Source organism: Balaenoptera borealis (genome assembly GCF_965194805.1).
Source record: "Balaenoptera borealis genome assembly, chromosome: 3".
In the NCBI taxonomy this organism is placed as follows: domain Eukaryota; kingdom Metazoa; phylum Chordata; class Mammalia; order Artiodactyla; family Balaenopteridae; genus Balaenoptera; species Balaenoptera borealis.
Window position 1 is genome coordinate 38,003,727 of NC_138866.1, and position 16,859 is coordinate 38,020,585.

The following is a 16,859-nucleotide window of genomic DNA, read 5'->3' on the forward strand; positions in this document are numbered from 1 at the left end:
CATAACAGAATAAGAAACTACAAATCAGTGAGTATCACTTTGTGAGGAAAAAATATGAATACTTTATGTGCTGAAAAAGAGTCATCTTTGTATACAGCTTGCACTAGATGGATTAAAATTGATAGGATTAAAGTGGTAACTGCATAAAGATTACATGTCCTATTTTTAAAATATTCAAATGTGAGTTGTTTTATGGAAAATGACAAATATTAATTTGTAATTTTACAATATCAAGAGGCTAAGATTATTTATACATTATATATTATTATACTTTATTTATACATTTGTATATTTATTCTGTTTTCTTATCTTTTTCCTTCTTTGTCTTTCCCAATCCTTCTCCCATTAGACCAGGTGCATAGAATCAAATTAAACACTCCTCAGTTTGTCCCAATATTATCATTTGGATCTCTCTGGGCACAGTCTATTTATTTTATTTTAATTTAATTTTATTTGTTTTACTTTGTTTCATCTTCTTTTCTTTCATTTCTTTTCCCCTTCATTCCACTCCCCTTCATCTTCCATAGTTATTCATTTTAGTGTGTTCATTGTATGTCTTTCTAATCCATCTTCCATGTGTTTAATAAATACATGTATTCTTGAAATGATGTTGCTTTGTGTGTGTTTGTTTTTAAGGCCTACATAATTCATACCATGCAGTAAGATATACAGTTTCTTACTCTTTTCACTCACCATTATGTTTTTGATTTTTTTTAATGTTGCTATATCATAATCTATTTCATCATGTCTGACTGTTTCATAGTGTTCCAGGGTCCTCACAGCCTTCATTTTCTTTATCCACTTTACTAGTCTTGAACTCCAACTTCTGACACTTTGTTACTCCAACAAGTTGGAGGTAAACATCCTCATACACATCTTCTTGTGTTCCCATGGGAGAAGTTGTCTGTCTCTATGCCCAGAAATAGGATTGCTGGATAGTAGAATATATGCAGAAATTGTAAATTAACTGCTGTCAGATTGCTGTCCAGAATGGTCCTCTGTTTCTACTCTCAGCAGCCATGAGGGAGGGTTTTCCTATATCCTTGCATTTTATAAGAGTAGCTAAATTTCTACTAAAAAAAAAAAATCTGATGTGTGCCATGTACTGTCTCATTTTTATTTTAGCTAAAATTTCAAAAAATATTTTAATGAAATTTCTGGATTCCTAGGAAGTTCAAATGTTCATTTTATTGTCCAATAATTTCATTTCCAAGCTTTTGGACTGTTGCTCTTTACTGAGGGACACAAAATGTATTGCGTGTTTGTAGGAGATTGTATGTAACTTTTGGGGGAATGGCATTTAAAAACATCTGATCTTATCTCAAGACCCTTAGAAAGCCCTGACAGTCGAGACATACTGTCATAGGTCAGGTAGAAACCACTTTAGCATTTTGCCTTTGATTAACCTGAACCTTTTAAAAACCTGTTCTGCTTCTTTTTAAATTTATTTTTCATTTATTTATTTTTGTTTTTTAAGATAAAGGGGTGAGAAGAGCAATCAGATAGGTAGGGAAGATTGGAGTAGATAGATGCTTTCAAATACATTTTTTTTTTTTTGGAAGGCCCATTAATAATTCTTAACCAAGCTATCAAATTAGACGATGAAGCAGAGATATTAAGAGACACTTTATTGGATGTATTTTCACAGGTAGTTTTATTAACACAGGGTTACCTCAGTCAACAAGAGAACGTTACACATGACGGACGTCAGTCAGTCTGGTTCCATTTGGCTGAGGGCTCTGCTTCACGCTTAGCGAAAGCGTTGAAAGGCAGAGGTGCCTCAGTGATGTCACACTGCAAAGGTTAGAAATGTCTAGTTCTATTCCTCGTTTCCTTTAATTACGTGTCATGGAGCTACCATTTATGACTCTATCTAAATCCTTTTAAGCTCACATAAATTAATGGGTTGTGAAGCCCTTTGATTATGTTCCACTGTATAAAGTATGTAATGCTTTGACTTATTATAAAATTACTTCTTTCAGATTTTGAAAGCTGTTCTTGTTTGTTTCTAAATCCTTCTCCTCACCCTCTCTTAGGCTTCTTATTTTCTCATCCTTTGACTATAGGTTTCAGCCCATCCTCCCATTAACTTTTGTGATGATTTTACTTTTGTGGCTGAATCTCAGCTGGAGACCACATATTATTAAGTCAATCTGTGTGGCTTCTGTGAGGAAGCACTTGCTAGGCTGTGAACTACAGCCTATACATAATATTATCCTTTACTCATGGTGACTGAATGTTTGTGTGCTTATTAGTCCAGGAACATTGTTGACCATTAGCAGATTAAGATAGATTGGCAGCACTCACGATTAGATTATATATTTTTTCACTTTGTTAGATTCCTTTCTCCTTTGGAAGTCTGTCAACATTATAGCCATACTTACTGTCAGGTATTATAATGAGGCTGGTTTGTGAGATTTTGATGGCAAAACAAGGGATCCAAAAATAAGTAAATCTTGCTATAAACCAAAGCCAACTAGTCCTAGAAGTTTCCTAGGGTAGGATATACAGGAAGGATATACTGCCAAATGCTCAGGCAAGCTGGATATGGCCCAAGCCAGGCCTCAGGAAATCTCCCTTACTCCCAAGATCAAATCTTCCCACAAGTTAGTTGTGTGGCAAGGTAAGTGGCCAGATAATCCAGCAGCAGGCCCTGGGTGAATTCATGCCTCAATGTCATGGGTTCAAAAAGGAAGAAGACACACAAAATGATGTGTGTATCCCTTTAAGACACAGGGACCCTGCCCATTAGCAGGTATGGCCCAACCCTTGCCCTAGAATTGTAGAGGAGCAAAGGAGTAGGGTTGGGCTGGAGGGGCTTCTAACCCCACCCATAAGAAGCATTCCAGTAATAATTCAGTCATTGTACAGCACATTATAATTTGCAACTTCATGTGCATTATCCTTTTAATCCTCACCCTCTGAGTTATATTAACATTACCATCATTTTACTGATGAGGGAACTAAGAGTCAGAGAAGAGAACTTGGCCATGAACCTTACAGATTGTAAGTGGTCCTCTAAGTGCAGTGGTCCTCTGTTATATTGTGGCTGCTCCATATTATAGCAGGGATAGATTGCTTCTGTGCATCTAATTTTATTTTCCTTCCAATAAGAAAACAGTGCAGTTGTAGAAGTCATTTATTATTACTGAAGGGGAGCTTGGCTATCTAAGAGAGTAATTTGAAGTTCTGTAATTTTTTAGTATTCCCATTATATATTCCTGGAGGATATTCAATAAGAGACATAAAAAGTGTATAAGATTATTATATAGATATATCGTTTCTAAAGTCTGATGATTATCATTTCTAAATCTTGGTTTCCTTCAAATTCCATTAACCATTCAAAGACTTCATTGAGCTTCAGCCATCTGCAATCAGGCTGCAGGAAACCTCGGTAAAGAAATTCAACATTTACACATAAAAAAATGCCGAGCAAGTAAGCAAATGTGCCATACACATAAAATATGCAGAAGCATTGATTTAGTCATTTTGGTTTGGACAACTTTGGGTGGAAACACTTTCAAAGTTTGAATTAATCTCCAGAACACTTGCTTCGGAAGGTTGGATAATACATTTCAGACATTCTTTCAGGTCATTTTGAAATATCTTTTGTTATGTAACTGCTGCATTTTACCACTTCAAATATGTGTTCTGTCTCTGGAAATACGTAGTTTTAAAACTTAAAATAAAAATATGAGTGAAACTGCGTAAGAAATAAAAGCCTATTTTTGAAAAATTATTCAGAGTATAATAAGCTGGGATTTTTTTCTTAAAATGATCCTATTTTCTTAGGACAGTCTATTTTAGCATTGGGAGGGCTAAAGAATGGGTTATAGAATTTTTCGGAGTTTATTTGAGAAATTGCTTGTTTTCACCTTCTCTTCAGTATTTTAGCTGAATCAGACTTGTGTTGTATTTCTTCTTAAGTGGTATTATTACATCAATTTCTAAGACAGTTTCTTTTTTTTAAATTTGAGTTGTAACATTTTAAATCCTATTCGAGTTAATTTTTCACCATTTTTATCCTAGTTGCTTGTTATATTATAGATGATTTCTTTTTTTATGTTTTTCTGTTGGCCAATTATGAATATTGTGCTTTGGTTTACTGAACTATAGACTCTGACATTTAGTAATAGGAGTAAATACTTTCTCTTTTCTTTAAGACCACCAACATTTATTTAGTTTAATTACCCTTATTATTATTATTTTTTGAATTTTTAATGTTTTCTCTTTATTAGTGTCTTTAGGTTAAAAATAACAGTCAATAAAAAAGTTTACTTGTCTGTAAAAAATATTAACAGTATTAAATAGTGTTTTATTTGTGGGGAGGAAAGGAGGGTGACTTTGTGCACTTTAACTGAGGAATTCTAATTTAATTATAATGCCCTCAGGAGATTTTCATAAAACTCGCATGAGCTGAAACTCAGGCTTTGACAAGAACAGTGGCTTTTCAATGCCCTCTGAAGCTTCATGTGTTAGTCTGGCTATAGGATTATGGAGTTAGAGTCTGTCATCCTATTCTGATATTCTCTTGCTTATTTTACTATTATAATGACAATTAAAAATTCCTTTTTTATAAAAGAGAAAAGTATTGTATTGAAAATGCAGGCCACAGATTGGATAACCTTTGTTTGGCCTCATCTACTTTCTTAGTTTTTAGAATTCTAGTTGCTTAGGTTAGTGTTACCATAAGATGGGTCATTACTCTGTAATTTTTTTTTTTGAATTTTTGAATTTTATTTTATTTATTTTTATTTTATTTATTTTGTAATACAGCAGGTTACTCTGTAATTTTTAGTTGTGATATGGTTTCATGGTTGAATCCTGCTAGTTTTGCTGGCTCTTGCTAACAAACTATGCTTTTCATGTTGTAAACTTTCTAGATTGAGACATTCAGGAACAGATTTCCCATGAGGATAAAGAATCTTAACCTTCAGGGGCCTTTACTTGAGTGCATGTCTTTCAAGCCTCTGTACCTAATTTTGTTTTTATAATTTTGTATTCCTTTCCTTAAAAAGGGCCCCTAAAATTGTATAAGCTTCAGGCCCCGCCACACTTGGATTTACCTCTGGCTAATAAGCTAATTTATTGAAAACTCGAAGAAAAGCAATAACAAAGATATACTTGAGCCTTCAAAAACTTAGTCAAGTGCCACGTATTTTTTCCTGGTGGAAGAAATGGTCTGGACAATTATAGCAACTAGTAGAACTAGGTTTCTGAAACCAGATGCACAACTGATGATTGGGAAAGCATCAGGAATAGGGTTTTATAGGCTTGTAGTGCTTGACTGAGTTCTGTTTTGTAAATTCTCAGACTATTGGTGAGTTTCTCTTAGAAAAAATAGATAATTTAAAATGTTAGGAAATGTTTGTGGTATGTGGAAATTCACTCTTTAATCTATGTTTTGTATGTGCCGTAGTAATAGCATATGTCTCCTTCAATTTCTCTTCTTTATTTTCCCTCCATTGGCTCTCCTTGTACATATTTCAGAAAAATCCTCATAAATAGTGAGAATGCCAATGCAGTATATGTGTAATACGGAGTCTTCACATTTCATTGTAGTATGGGAGTGTAAAAAAGACCATGCAAGCTGAAACCATGTAATAGGATATTAATACTCAATTGAAAAATTATGATTGTTCTGTGACCTTTAACAGTGTTTGTCAAAGCATTAAAAAATCTCTTACTGTTGGTTATAAGTGCAGGGAAATGAAAATAATAGTCAAACTAATATTTATTTTGTACATTAGAGTATTTAGTGATCTATAACATTAGAAACATTGAGATGAAAGTGTTTCATTTCTTTGTAAAAAGCTATCACAAGTCATTTGAACAATTACATTCTCATAATATATTTTATGATATGAAGAGAGCTTTTTTTTTAAATCTCTTAGCAAACAGTCATACTCCTTTTAAGTTTGAATCCACTTCAACTCTTTTATCCTTCCACTTTCAGTATTGTGAATTACCTCCTAGGGCTCCTTTAATGTGAAGATTTTTTTACTGGCATGACTTCCTCTGGGAAACCTTGGTCTTTCTTATAACAGTCCCTTTCCTGATTTTATGTTGATAAGTTTATCCTCACTAGGTTCCTCTGCCTGCATATCTAGAGCCTCTCAAATGAGAGCAGTGTCAACATTCCCACTATTCTTATAGAAGAAATAACTTCATTTATGTTTAATTTGAATTTCACTTCCAGCATTATCACTTTACATTTCTTTGGTAGACTTTAATCTTTGATGGCGAATTCCTGCTTTTGTTTATCCATTTTTGTAAAATGTCACATTAGTTTACCACTGAGAGACAAGGAGACAACACAGCTACACACTTTGCTGTCTGTGCATGAACTGAGTAGTAGTAGATGCACAGTAATACTGACAGGCTTTAAAAGAAGTGGTATGATTTGTCACTGATTGTAATGTGTACTTGCTATTTACTAGTGACTTGTAGACTGATGAGCTAGCAGCAAAGTTTATACTTTATGCTATCATTCACAGTTAATATACTATGAAAACCAAACTTTGAACTGTGTTGTTGGGAAACTGGTATTATTTAACTAAAGCATAGTAACTAAAATTGCTGCATATTGGACTTGTGTAAAGACTGCTTCTCTCTCTCTTTCTCTCTCTCTGTATGTTCAAAATAACTTCTAAAGCTAGATTTTAGCAGGAAGTTTAGCAGTCATGGTTAAAACATGGTTTAAATATTTTAGTTCATTTTGTGGGAGCAACATTATATTTTGTAACTAAATCCAAATAATTAAAAAAAGACAAATATATGATTTTATGTAACATTTGAAAAGGAACACAAAACTGAAATGGATTTTTGGTGTTTTTTCCAGTTTTATGTATGGAGAATTGACTGACAAGAAAACCATTGAGAAAGTCAGGCAGACTTTTGACAACTACGAGTCAAACTGCTTTGAAGTTCTTTTGTACAAGAAAAACAGTAGGTATCTATATTACCAATAAGGTGTGTCAACTCTTTATTAATATTATGTCTTGGTAAGTGGTAGTTAAGCTATAGTGTAGAGAGAATATAAAACTTATTGCTTCTCTTGGCAGGAGGTACTTGTAAACATTAGATAGCAAAATTAATAAATAATACTTATGAAAAGCAACCTTTTGAGGACTGAAAGAAAAATATAATGCATTTCGAATGTGATTTTTTTTGTGTCAGGTGGCAAAATGTTCTGTGATTAATACTCATGGTAAAGATCCTATAGTTGTGACAGCAACTAAAAATGACAGAGAAATTCATCATTTCTTCTTACAGTTAAAGGGAAAGTTGATTGGTGTCAATGGGTATGTGTGATTACCTTTCTACACATATGTAGATGACGTGAGTATATGGTATCTACCTGAGGTGAATCTTTACCAGTATGGCCGTTTGCTAGATTCAGGCCATTTGCTGTTTTGTGTGGAAGGTGAGTGGAAGTAGTCATTACTTTCAGGATGGGCCATTCACATCTGGTAACTTTGTGTTGATTGTTGTTTGCTGTTCTCCATGATGGGATTTGTGAGTGGTCAATTGTCTGTTATATAATCACATAAGACCTCATGATATGGGTCTTAGGTAATTATGGGAGAGTCTGATGAGACACTCCATTGGAGTTTGGAGGAAAAAAACAACCAAACAAAAAACCAACTAGTACACTCATCAACCAAGTCTCCTTTCTAATTTGTTTTCTTTGAATAGTCACTTACTTTATTTCTTTTTGCTGCATTTCCAAACAGAGTTGTTTTTTTTTTTTAAAAAGAACAGTCACTGCATAAGATGAGTCAACTTATTTAGTGTTAATGTTAAATGATAGCAAAGCCAATTATTATCTTTTTAGAAATTGATGGTTACTAAATTCTTTCCCAGTTCAGGAAACATTCTAGCTTCAACAGGAAGCGCTTGTACTGTGTTTAGTGCTGGTTGGGTTTTGCGGAGCATAATTTATCCTCTCCATTGTACCTTAAACATTTGTTCTCTATGGAATATTTAGAATTGAATTTAGGTTTCTCTTTTTATTAATAGACCATCATAGGGATAACAACAACCATAGGCATTGCTTCACAGTAGTAGTGAAGTTCCCATTACCAGTAGCACCTGGTTATGGGAGCACCGGTCTTCGGTGGTTTTATTTAAGGAACGTCCTATCATCTTATCTTTCATTTTAGAATCAAGGCTGAAAATGTATTTCTCTTTGACATCATAGCCAAATGTCTGTTGGCTTACCAACTAGAAAACAATCCATTCTGAATGATCAGCTCTGCTTTCTACAAGAGAAAAAGCCAGTCTCTAGGTGCTTTCTGTTTTTTTTTTTTCCACTAGGTCCAAATACTTACTGATAAGCTGTAGTAGACCCATATGCCAAAACTCCCTTTCATTTTTTTTTTTTTTTTTTTTTTGCTGTGCCACAAGTCTTGTGGGATCTTAGTTCCCCAACCAGGGATCAAACCTGTGCCCCCTGCCTTGGAAGTGCAGAGTCCTAACCACTGGACCACCAGGGAATGCCCCCTGTCATTTTCATATAGGGTTGTTATCCCTCGAATGACTTCAGTATGTACCTCGAGTTTAACAAATAATTTAAGAATATTCCATGTTACTAGAGTCATTTCACCCTGGGATTTAAACAGAATAAATGAATCTTTTTCTGATTTTAAAGCTTCAAAGCCAAGTCCATAGTTTCTGATTTTCTCAAAAATACCTTTGTGGAAATTTTGTTTTGTTTAGATCCTTTAAGTCATGTTAACAATAGCTTTAATATTTCATTTCCAAAAGTTTCCTTCCAAGGTGGTTTGGATAGTTTGCTTTATTTTAATAGCTTGTAATAATTGTCTGGCCTTTGTTCAGGCCTGTCTGGTTCTTTTCAGATCTATACACTATCTATACACATGTAGCTGTCTGTTTAGAGCCAGTAGGAGTTATGGCCCATAGCACTATAGATTAAAACTCCTGTCTCTTCTGGAAAGTATCTGCGTTGAGTTTTTTTTCTTTAATATGAAGAATAGATATTATCCATGCATTATAAGGCAGTTCTACTATACTTAAAAGCAGCTTTAAAAAATCTTGTAAATAGCTAAAGGCTTTTGAACAACAACTGAAAAAAGTGTGTTCTTATGACATTTTTTAATGTTAGAAAAATTCACATGCCTGTAGAGAACTGTTTTGGGAATGCCTGAATGCCAAGTCCTCCCGACACTTCCATTAAATAATTAGCTAAACACCATTTGCAGACAGGGAGATTGAGGTATCTGATTTAATATGTGTCACGATTGACATTTCAGTTTGCAGCCTCTATTCTTTAGGTCCATTGCTCTGATTAACAGTGGGCTGCTTCTGCTGTTGAGAAAGAAGCAGTGGCTCTGGGATGATGACTGAAAATGGATCTTTCTGTTTACACAAAGGCAGAACTGTGATAGCTAGGGCAACTCCAAATAATCAATGCCAGGGCACTGCCTCGAGTTTCCAGCAGCTACAGGCCTCTCTACCTAACCCTCCCAGACTTCCCATCTCCTTGAACCCCAAATCCAGAATATGTATATTTCACCAGCCACTCAGCAAAAACTCAGCCTATTTGGAGAAGTCTGAGCCTGTGACTAAACCTGAAAATAGTATACCGTGATATCTGAAAACAATTTTACAAACAGCTCTGACTCAATGTCAAAATTTGAAAAGTTGCTGTTTTCCTAGGAAGGTATGAACTGTAACATCAACTCTTTCTGTTCAGATTTCTAGCAGACCTTGGAAAACGACTTATATTTAATGCCCCTTTCTCTCTCTTTATAACCCTGCTGCCTCAAGCTCACTGTGTTGGAACAGCCATAGGCCATGTATCTGCTAGCATCTGGGCCTGGTGATTTGTCAAACTGTGTACATCACTCACAGTTCCTGGACACACTGTGTAAAATAAGAAGCAGAAAACAAAGAACAAGCCTTTCTGGGAGATGGTATGATTGGTTTTGAGGTCCCTGTCTTATCCTGTAATCATTTTGGAAAAGGCCATGTCCTTCTGTAGACCCCCTGGGGTTGCAAAGGACCTGGTTGTCAGAACTGAATATTTATAGAAATCGCCTCTCTCGAATTCCCTGACTTCTAGCACCCAGTAGTTAAGTCACCCATTCTTGGGTAAATGGCAAATTCCCCTTTGTGGTGATATCGTTACCTGACAATTTTTGGCCACAGGTGTGGAGGTGCTTCTTATTGGTTTTCATTGAAAGTCACTAACAAGCTATCAACTCTCACCTAGAGATCATTAACAGCTGCACATTTCACTCCCCAAATCCCAAACTGACAAAAGACTTTATGTCTTTAAGAATGAATATTTGGAGAGGCTTTACTGCCTGTGGCTTGGAAAGACTATAATGGAAAATGTGTCTTTTTGATTCTGATGGAACATTCCCTCAGTGTTTTATCATTTAATGGGTAATTACTCCTTTGAAGGCATTTCTTGTGTCTTCAGATATTTATTATTTGACCCATTGCCAGTTTCTAATGTGTCCAAATCCTAAGCCTTGAATGCTTTGAAACTCTGTGTCCTCCGGAGTCTGTAGGAGCCACTGTTTGAAGAACATGGTGACAGAGACCAGCCTCATGCTTTGAGCGAGGGAGGTTGGAAGCAGTGTCTCATGAAGATGCCTGAGACTTTCAAGGCCTGGGGACATTTTTTTTTTTTCTTTAACACTGCCTTAAAGGCTTCAGGTATAGCTCTGTGTACATCAGGCTTCTAGTGTTGCTGACATCGTATCTCTCTGATGTGGGGATGTGGTCAGAGCCACAGAGTTATAAGTCTATCTGACTGATGAGAGTCTTGAGATAGAAGCAACATTTCAAAAGTTTCTCAAAGAGGAATACTTATCAGAGCATCAGGTATTGATGTTGAAGTCGACTGGAAACACTTCTCAAAGTGACAAGGAGGAATGCTCACACTTGGTGAGACTGTGGAACGGAGGTGGTGAGAGCAGCAGTGGTGCAGGGACCCAGATCTAAAGGTGATGCTGGCATTGCTTAAATAGCAAGACTGCCTTTATTCCACTGCATTGTGAAACGACACCCCATGCTTTACTTTCAAATTTGATACTTTGGGTTGAAAAATATGTTCATTAATTTTTGAGCAACTGGTAGTTGATATAAAATGAAAGGTGTTTTGATTCTTTTCAGCAATTAAAATACTATTGTTTTGGTGCTGATTCCTGGCATAGCAGTTGGCAGCTGAAGGAGGAAGGAAAGCAGGAGACGATGTCATCGTGGTGGCTATGTCACGCTCTGTTGTCCTTTCTGTCTTTTACAGGAACCCCTGTTTGGTTTTATATGCAAATTGCACCAATAAGAAATGAACATGAAAAGGTGGTTTTGTTCCTATGCACTTTCAAGGACATTACGTTGTTCAAACAGCCAATAGAGGATGATTCAACAAAAGGTAATTTTCAAAGGAATTACCATCCTTAAGGATTAGCCTGTCATTTAAATATATTATTATTATTTTAACAGCATCCATTGGTTGAACTTGAAAACAAAATTTTACTATGTAGCCATTATTTTGCTTTATTCATTCTAGTAATTGTCCAGAATCAGTTTTATTCAATCATATTGTTTGAATGGAAGTAGAACATTGAAATATTCATTGGTTAACTTAAATTATAAGTTAAATTATAAGAGGAATTGAGATGAGAAATAAGGAAGAGATTTCATAGAGCATTATTAATTTTGAATCAATATAATGGGAGTTTCAACACCTTCTATCATACTGAGCTTTAGAGACAAAGCTTGTGGGATTGTTTGGGTGATGTCCTATTAGAACACAGTTGATTAGTTGATTGAATTTTGTTACATTGATTAGAGCTTGATTAGTTGACTTTTCCAGGTTACTTTTCTCCCTTTATTTATTTGGTTGTTGTAGATTCTCTTGGGTAGATGTTGTTTAATTACGTAAAGAACAATTTTGTCATCCAGAAAGCGGCTGGCAAAATGCAAACATTCTGATTGGAGTCTTATTGACTATAATATTCAGAGAGACTGCTATAGAAAACATTAGTCAGTGGCATGTGCTTTTACCCCCTTTTATATGTAATTTACTCTCATTTTATTCTCTCCAATTATGTTTAAATTAGAAACTGGTGTCATATAAATGCAGAATTTCAAATACCCTCAGAAGATTTTATGAAACGTTATTTTTAATAATATCTTAGGAGACTAAAAATGGAATGTTTTCTTTACATTTAGCAAACATTGCCTTTTCTTACCTCTTTAAAAAAACTGGCACAGAAGTTTTAATCTTTTCAACTGCAATCATAATCATAGAAAAATTGCATTAGGTTTATTCCCTGCATATGAATTCATATGTATATTATATAAGTGTGTGTGTGTATATACATATGCTTAGTTTCTGGTTAGCAACAAATTGCAAGAGGAAAATTTTATGACGTGCAGAGCATTTAAAGTATGAGAGAAATGCATTTGTGACTATTTCTGAAAATGTGTGTGTTAAATCATCTCCTGGAGGATTGAATATTCACTTTTTGACATGTACTACCTGTTTCTCTGCCTCTACTCATAGAGCCACTGTCTAGGAAGTTTAGGATAAATTTAAATACTATTTTAAAATAGAATAGTCTTTTGATAGTGTTTAGGTTTCATGCTCCTTTGTATTAAAATTCAAGGTGCTCCATCCAATAGCAGTAGAATACATATTCTTCTCAAACTCACATGGAACATTCACTAGATAGATCATATTCTGGCCATAAAACATACTTTGACAAACTTAAAAGGATAGAAATCTTGCAAGGTATGTTCTTAGATCACAGTGGAGTTAAACTAGAAATCAATGAGAGAAAGACAACTAGAAAACCCCCAAATATTTGGAAATTAACACATTTCTAAATAGCCCATGGGTTAAAGAAGAAGCCTTAAGATAAATTAGAAAAATATTTTGAGCTAAATGAAAATTAAAATACAACATATCAAATTTCTGAGATGCAGCAAAAGCAGTGCTTAGAGGAAAGTGTATGTCATTAAATGCATATATTTGAATGAAGAAAGTTATAAAATTAATAACCTAAGCTTCCACCTTAGGAAACTAGACAAAGAAGAGCAATTTAAGCCAAAGCAAGCTGAAGACAAGAAGTAATAAACTTTAGAGTAGAAATCAATGAAATAGAAAACAGAAAAAACATTCTAGAGAATCACTGTAACTCAAGGCTGACTCTTAGAAAAGAATATTAAAGTTAACAAACCTCTAGCCAGGCTAACCAAGAAAAATGGAGAAGACACAAATTACCAATACAAAGAATTAAAGAAGGGCCATTACAACATATTTTGTGGGCATAAAAGCATGTAAAGAAATACTTTGAACTACTTGATAGCCACTGAATTGATAACTTAGTTAAAGTGGGCCAATTCCTTGAAAGACACAAACTACCAGAACACACACTAGGAGAAATAGGTAACCTGAATTGTCCTATATCTATTAAATAAGTTAATAATTAATAAACTTCCAAAATAAGAAGTGCAGATGGTTTCACTGGTGAATTCACAGTCTCTTCCAGAAAATAGTAGTACAGAGAACTCTCCTAACTCATTCTGTGAGGCCAGCTGTACCATCATACCAAAACCAGGAAGACATTACAAACCAACATTTCTCATGAATGTAGATGTAAAAACCCTCAACAAAGGTAGATTGCAATGACATATTAGAAGAATTACACATAATGACCAAGTGGGATTTCTTCCACATATGCAAAGCTGGTTCAAAATTCAAAAAACAATCACTCTAATTCATTGTACCAAAAGCAGGGTAAAGAAGAAAATTCATTTGATCATATCAGTTGGCATAGAAAAAGTATTTCACAATACCCAACTCCTGTTCATGATAAAACTCTCAGCAAAGTAGGAATAGAGGGGAACTTCTTCAACTTGATAAGAAACATCTTTGGAAAACCTGCAGCTAATAGCTGACTGTATCTTAAAGTGCTATATATATTTTTTAAAATTTTTATTTTATATTGGAGTAGAGTTGATGAACAATGTTGTGTTAGTTTCAGGTGTACAGCAAAGTGACTCAGTTATACACATATACATGTATCTATTCTTTTTAAAATTATTTTCCTATTTAGGTTATTACAGAGTATTGAGCAGAGTTTCCTGTGCTATACAGTAGGTCCTTGCTGGTTATCTATTTTAAATATATCAGTGTGTACATGTCAATCCCAAATTCCCAATCTGTCCCTCCTCCCCACCCTTCCCCCCTGGTAACCATAAGTTCATTCTCTAAGTCTGTGAGTCTGTTTCTGTTTTGTAAATAAGTTCGTTTGTATCATTTTTTTTTTTTAGATTCTGCATATAAACAATATCATATAATATTTGTCTTTCTCTCTCTGACTTACCTCACTTAGTATGGTAATCTCCAGGTCCATCCATGTTGCTGCAAATGGCATTATTTCATTCTTTTTAATGGCTGAGTAATATTCCATTGTATATGTGTATCACATCTTCTATATCCATTCATCTGTTGATGGACATTTAGGTTGCTTCCATGTCTTGGCTATTGTAAACAGTACTGCAATGAACACCGAGGTGCACGTAACCTTTCAAATCACGTTTTTCTCTGGGTGTATGCCCAGGAGTGGGATTGCTCTCCAGCATTTATTATTTGTAGTTTATATATATGTCAATCCCAATCTCCCAGTTCGTCCCAACCCTCTTCCCACCTTGGTAACCATAAGTTTGTTCTTTACATCTGTGACTCGATTTCTGCTTTGCTGATAAGTTCATCTGTACCATTTTACTAGAATCCACATATAAGTGATATTATTTGATATTTGTTTTTCTTTCTGACTTACTTCACTCTGTATGACAATCTCTAGGTCCATCCACGTTTCTGCAAATGGCACTATTTCATTCTTTTTTATGGCTGAGTAATATTCTATTGTATATATGTACCAGATCTTCTTTATCCATTCCTCTGTCTATGGACATTTACATTGTTTCCATGTCCTGGCTATTGTAAACAGTGCTGTAATGAACATCGGGGTGCATGGATCTTTTTGAATTATGGTTTTCTCTGGATATATGCCCAGGAGTGGGATTACTGGGTCATAGTGTAGCTCTATTTTTAGTTTTTAAGGAACCTCCATACTGTTCTCCACAGTGGCTGTACCAATTTACATTCCCACCAACAGTGTAGGAGGGTTCCCTTGTAGACTTTTTGATGATGGCCATTCTGAGTGGTATGAGGTGATATCTCATTGTAGTTTTGACTTGCATTTCTTTAATAATTAACGATGTTGAGCATCTTTCCATGTGCCTCTTGGCCATCTGTATGTCTTTGGAGAAATGTTTATTTAGGTCTTCTGCCTATTGTTTGATCGGGTTGTTTCGTTTTTTGATATTGAGCTACATGAGTTGTTTGTAAATTTTGCTAAATGGCTATATTTTAAAATAAAATATAAATGATTGGCATATGACTTGTGACCTAACATATTCTTCAAATGAATTTCTCTTGCCATCACACATGAATGATAGACTGAGTGAAAAGCTTTTATGTCATAGACTTTTCCCTCAAAAATATTTACACTTTTATTTACATTTATATTTGATGATTATTGTTTTTTCTCATTCACTTTAAGTGATTTCATGGCACAGCTAAAGTTGGCCAAGAAAAGTATGGTACTTTCTCACAGTTCTGACCTGCTGAACGTTAATGATGGTGTCTATTTATGGAAACTGGAAGTTGGCAGCATTTTACAATGAGGCTGGGGAAAGGGTGCTAATACTGAAGGACTGACCTTTATTTCTCAAGTTAGTACCACTCCATTTATCTGCCTCTACCTCCATCTCTCTGCCTCCTCACATCCACTCATTGAGCTCCTTTTCTCCTATTCTTACAAAAATGAACTCCATTCAAATAAACTCCAGACAACTCAGACCACTTGATTTTTGAGCTATGTGTTCAATAGACATGTAAATTAGAATTTATAGGGAAAATCAAACCCCATTGTGAAAAGCATTAGAGTAAAATATCTCTTTCCAGTGCCAGAATTTGTAGTGGAACAGCTTATTTTAAATAGACTTTTATTTTGAGACTCCTCCACACCTTTCAAATACATAACAGATTTCTGAAAAAGTATTACACAATGTAACTATGAATGGTGTATATGAGATACTTTCTATTATTCATGCGAGTTGTAAATATATGAAAAATTCAAGGGAAATAAAATATTTATGACCTTAAGCAATCATCCTACTATCCCTATGAAGCTAGCAGTATCAGAAGGTATGTTTTGAAAACTTGGCACAAAAATGTATCTTTCAACTTTTTAGATTGAGCCAAGGGGACCATGGAACTTTTGGGAAAGAGCAGATGAGATTTCATGATAATACTATAATATCAAAATGATTTGAGTCTAGAGCATTGAACTTGGACACAGTTATCTTACTTTTGATTCAGCCTTGGGCAACAGAGTTACTTAACATGAGCCTTCTCATGACTCTTCTAGGAGTATTTATTCTTTTTGTTTATTTTACCTATTTTTTGTTTTTCCCAAACAAAAATGCTGATTGAGCAAACATTATGGTGCAGAGACTGTTCTAGGTCCTGGAGATACAATGTTCCTTCCGTCACATACTAATGGGGGGAGGGGGAGGCATGACAAACAAATAAGTATATAGTGGAAGCTTTGTTCTGATTGCTCTTATTTTCTCAGTAAAAGAGGAAACGCAGTTATCAACTGAGAGTAAGGATGGTGAGGAGGTGAGGAGGAGGCATGAAACGGTTGTGTAGAGAGTGGAGCAGTGAGTGGCCAAGGTTAAATTCAGCAGGTTTGCTGTGCAGCACTAAGGTCCATGTGAGGCTAGTGGTTATACATTTCATTAGT

General features: G+C 34.9%; 1 protein-coding gene across 2 annotated transcripts in view; it reads left to right on the top strand.

Annotated features, from left to right (window-relative positions):
- Window positions 1-16,859, top strand: part of KCNH5 (potassium voltage-gated channel subfamily H member 5) — a 332,299-nt gene that overhangs the window by 32,554 nt on the left and 282,886 nt on the right. For both annotated transcript variants that reach the window (XM_082386478.1, XM_082386477.1), the window contains exons 3-4: window positions 6,842-6,948; window positions 11,279-11,407. In XM_082386478.1, coding sequence (XP_082242604.1) covers window positions 6,842-6,948; window positions 11,279-11,407 — 236 coding nt within the window. The remainder of the gene's footprint in view (window positions 1-6,841; window positions 6,949-11,278; window positions 11,408-16,859) is intronic.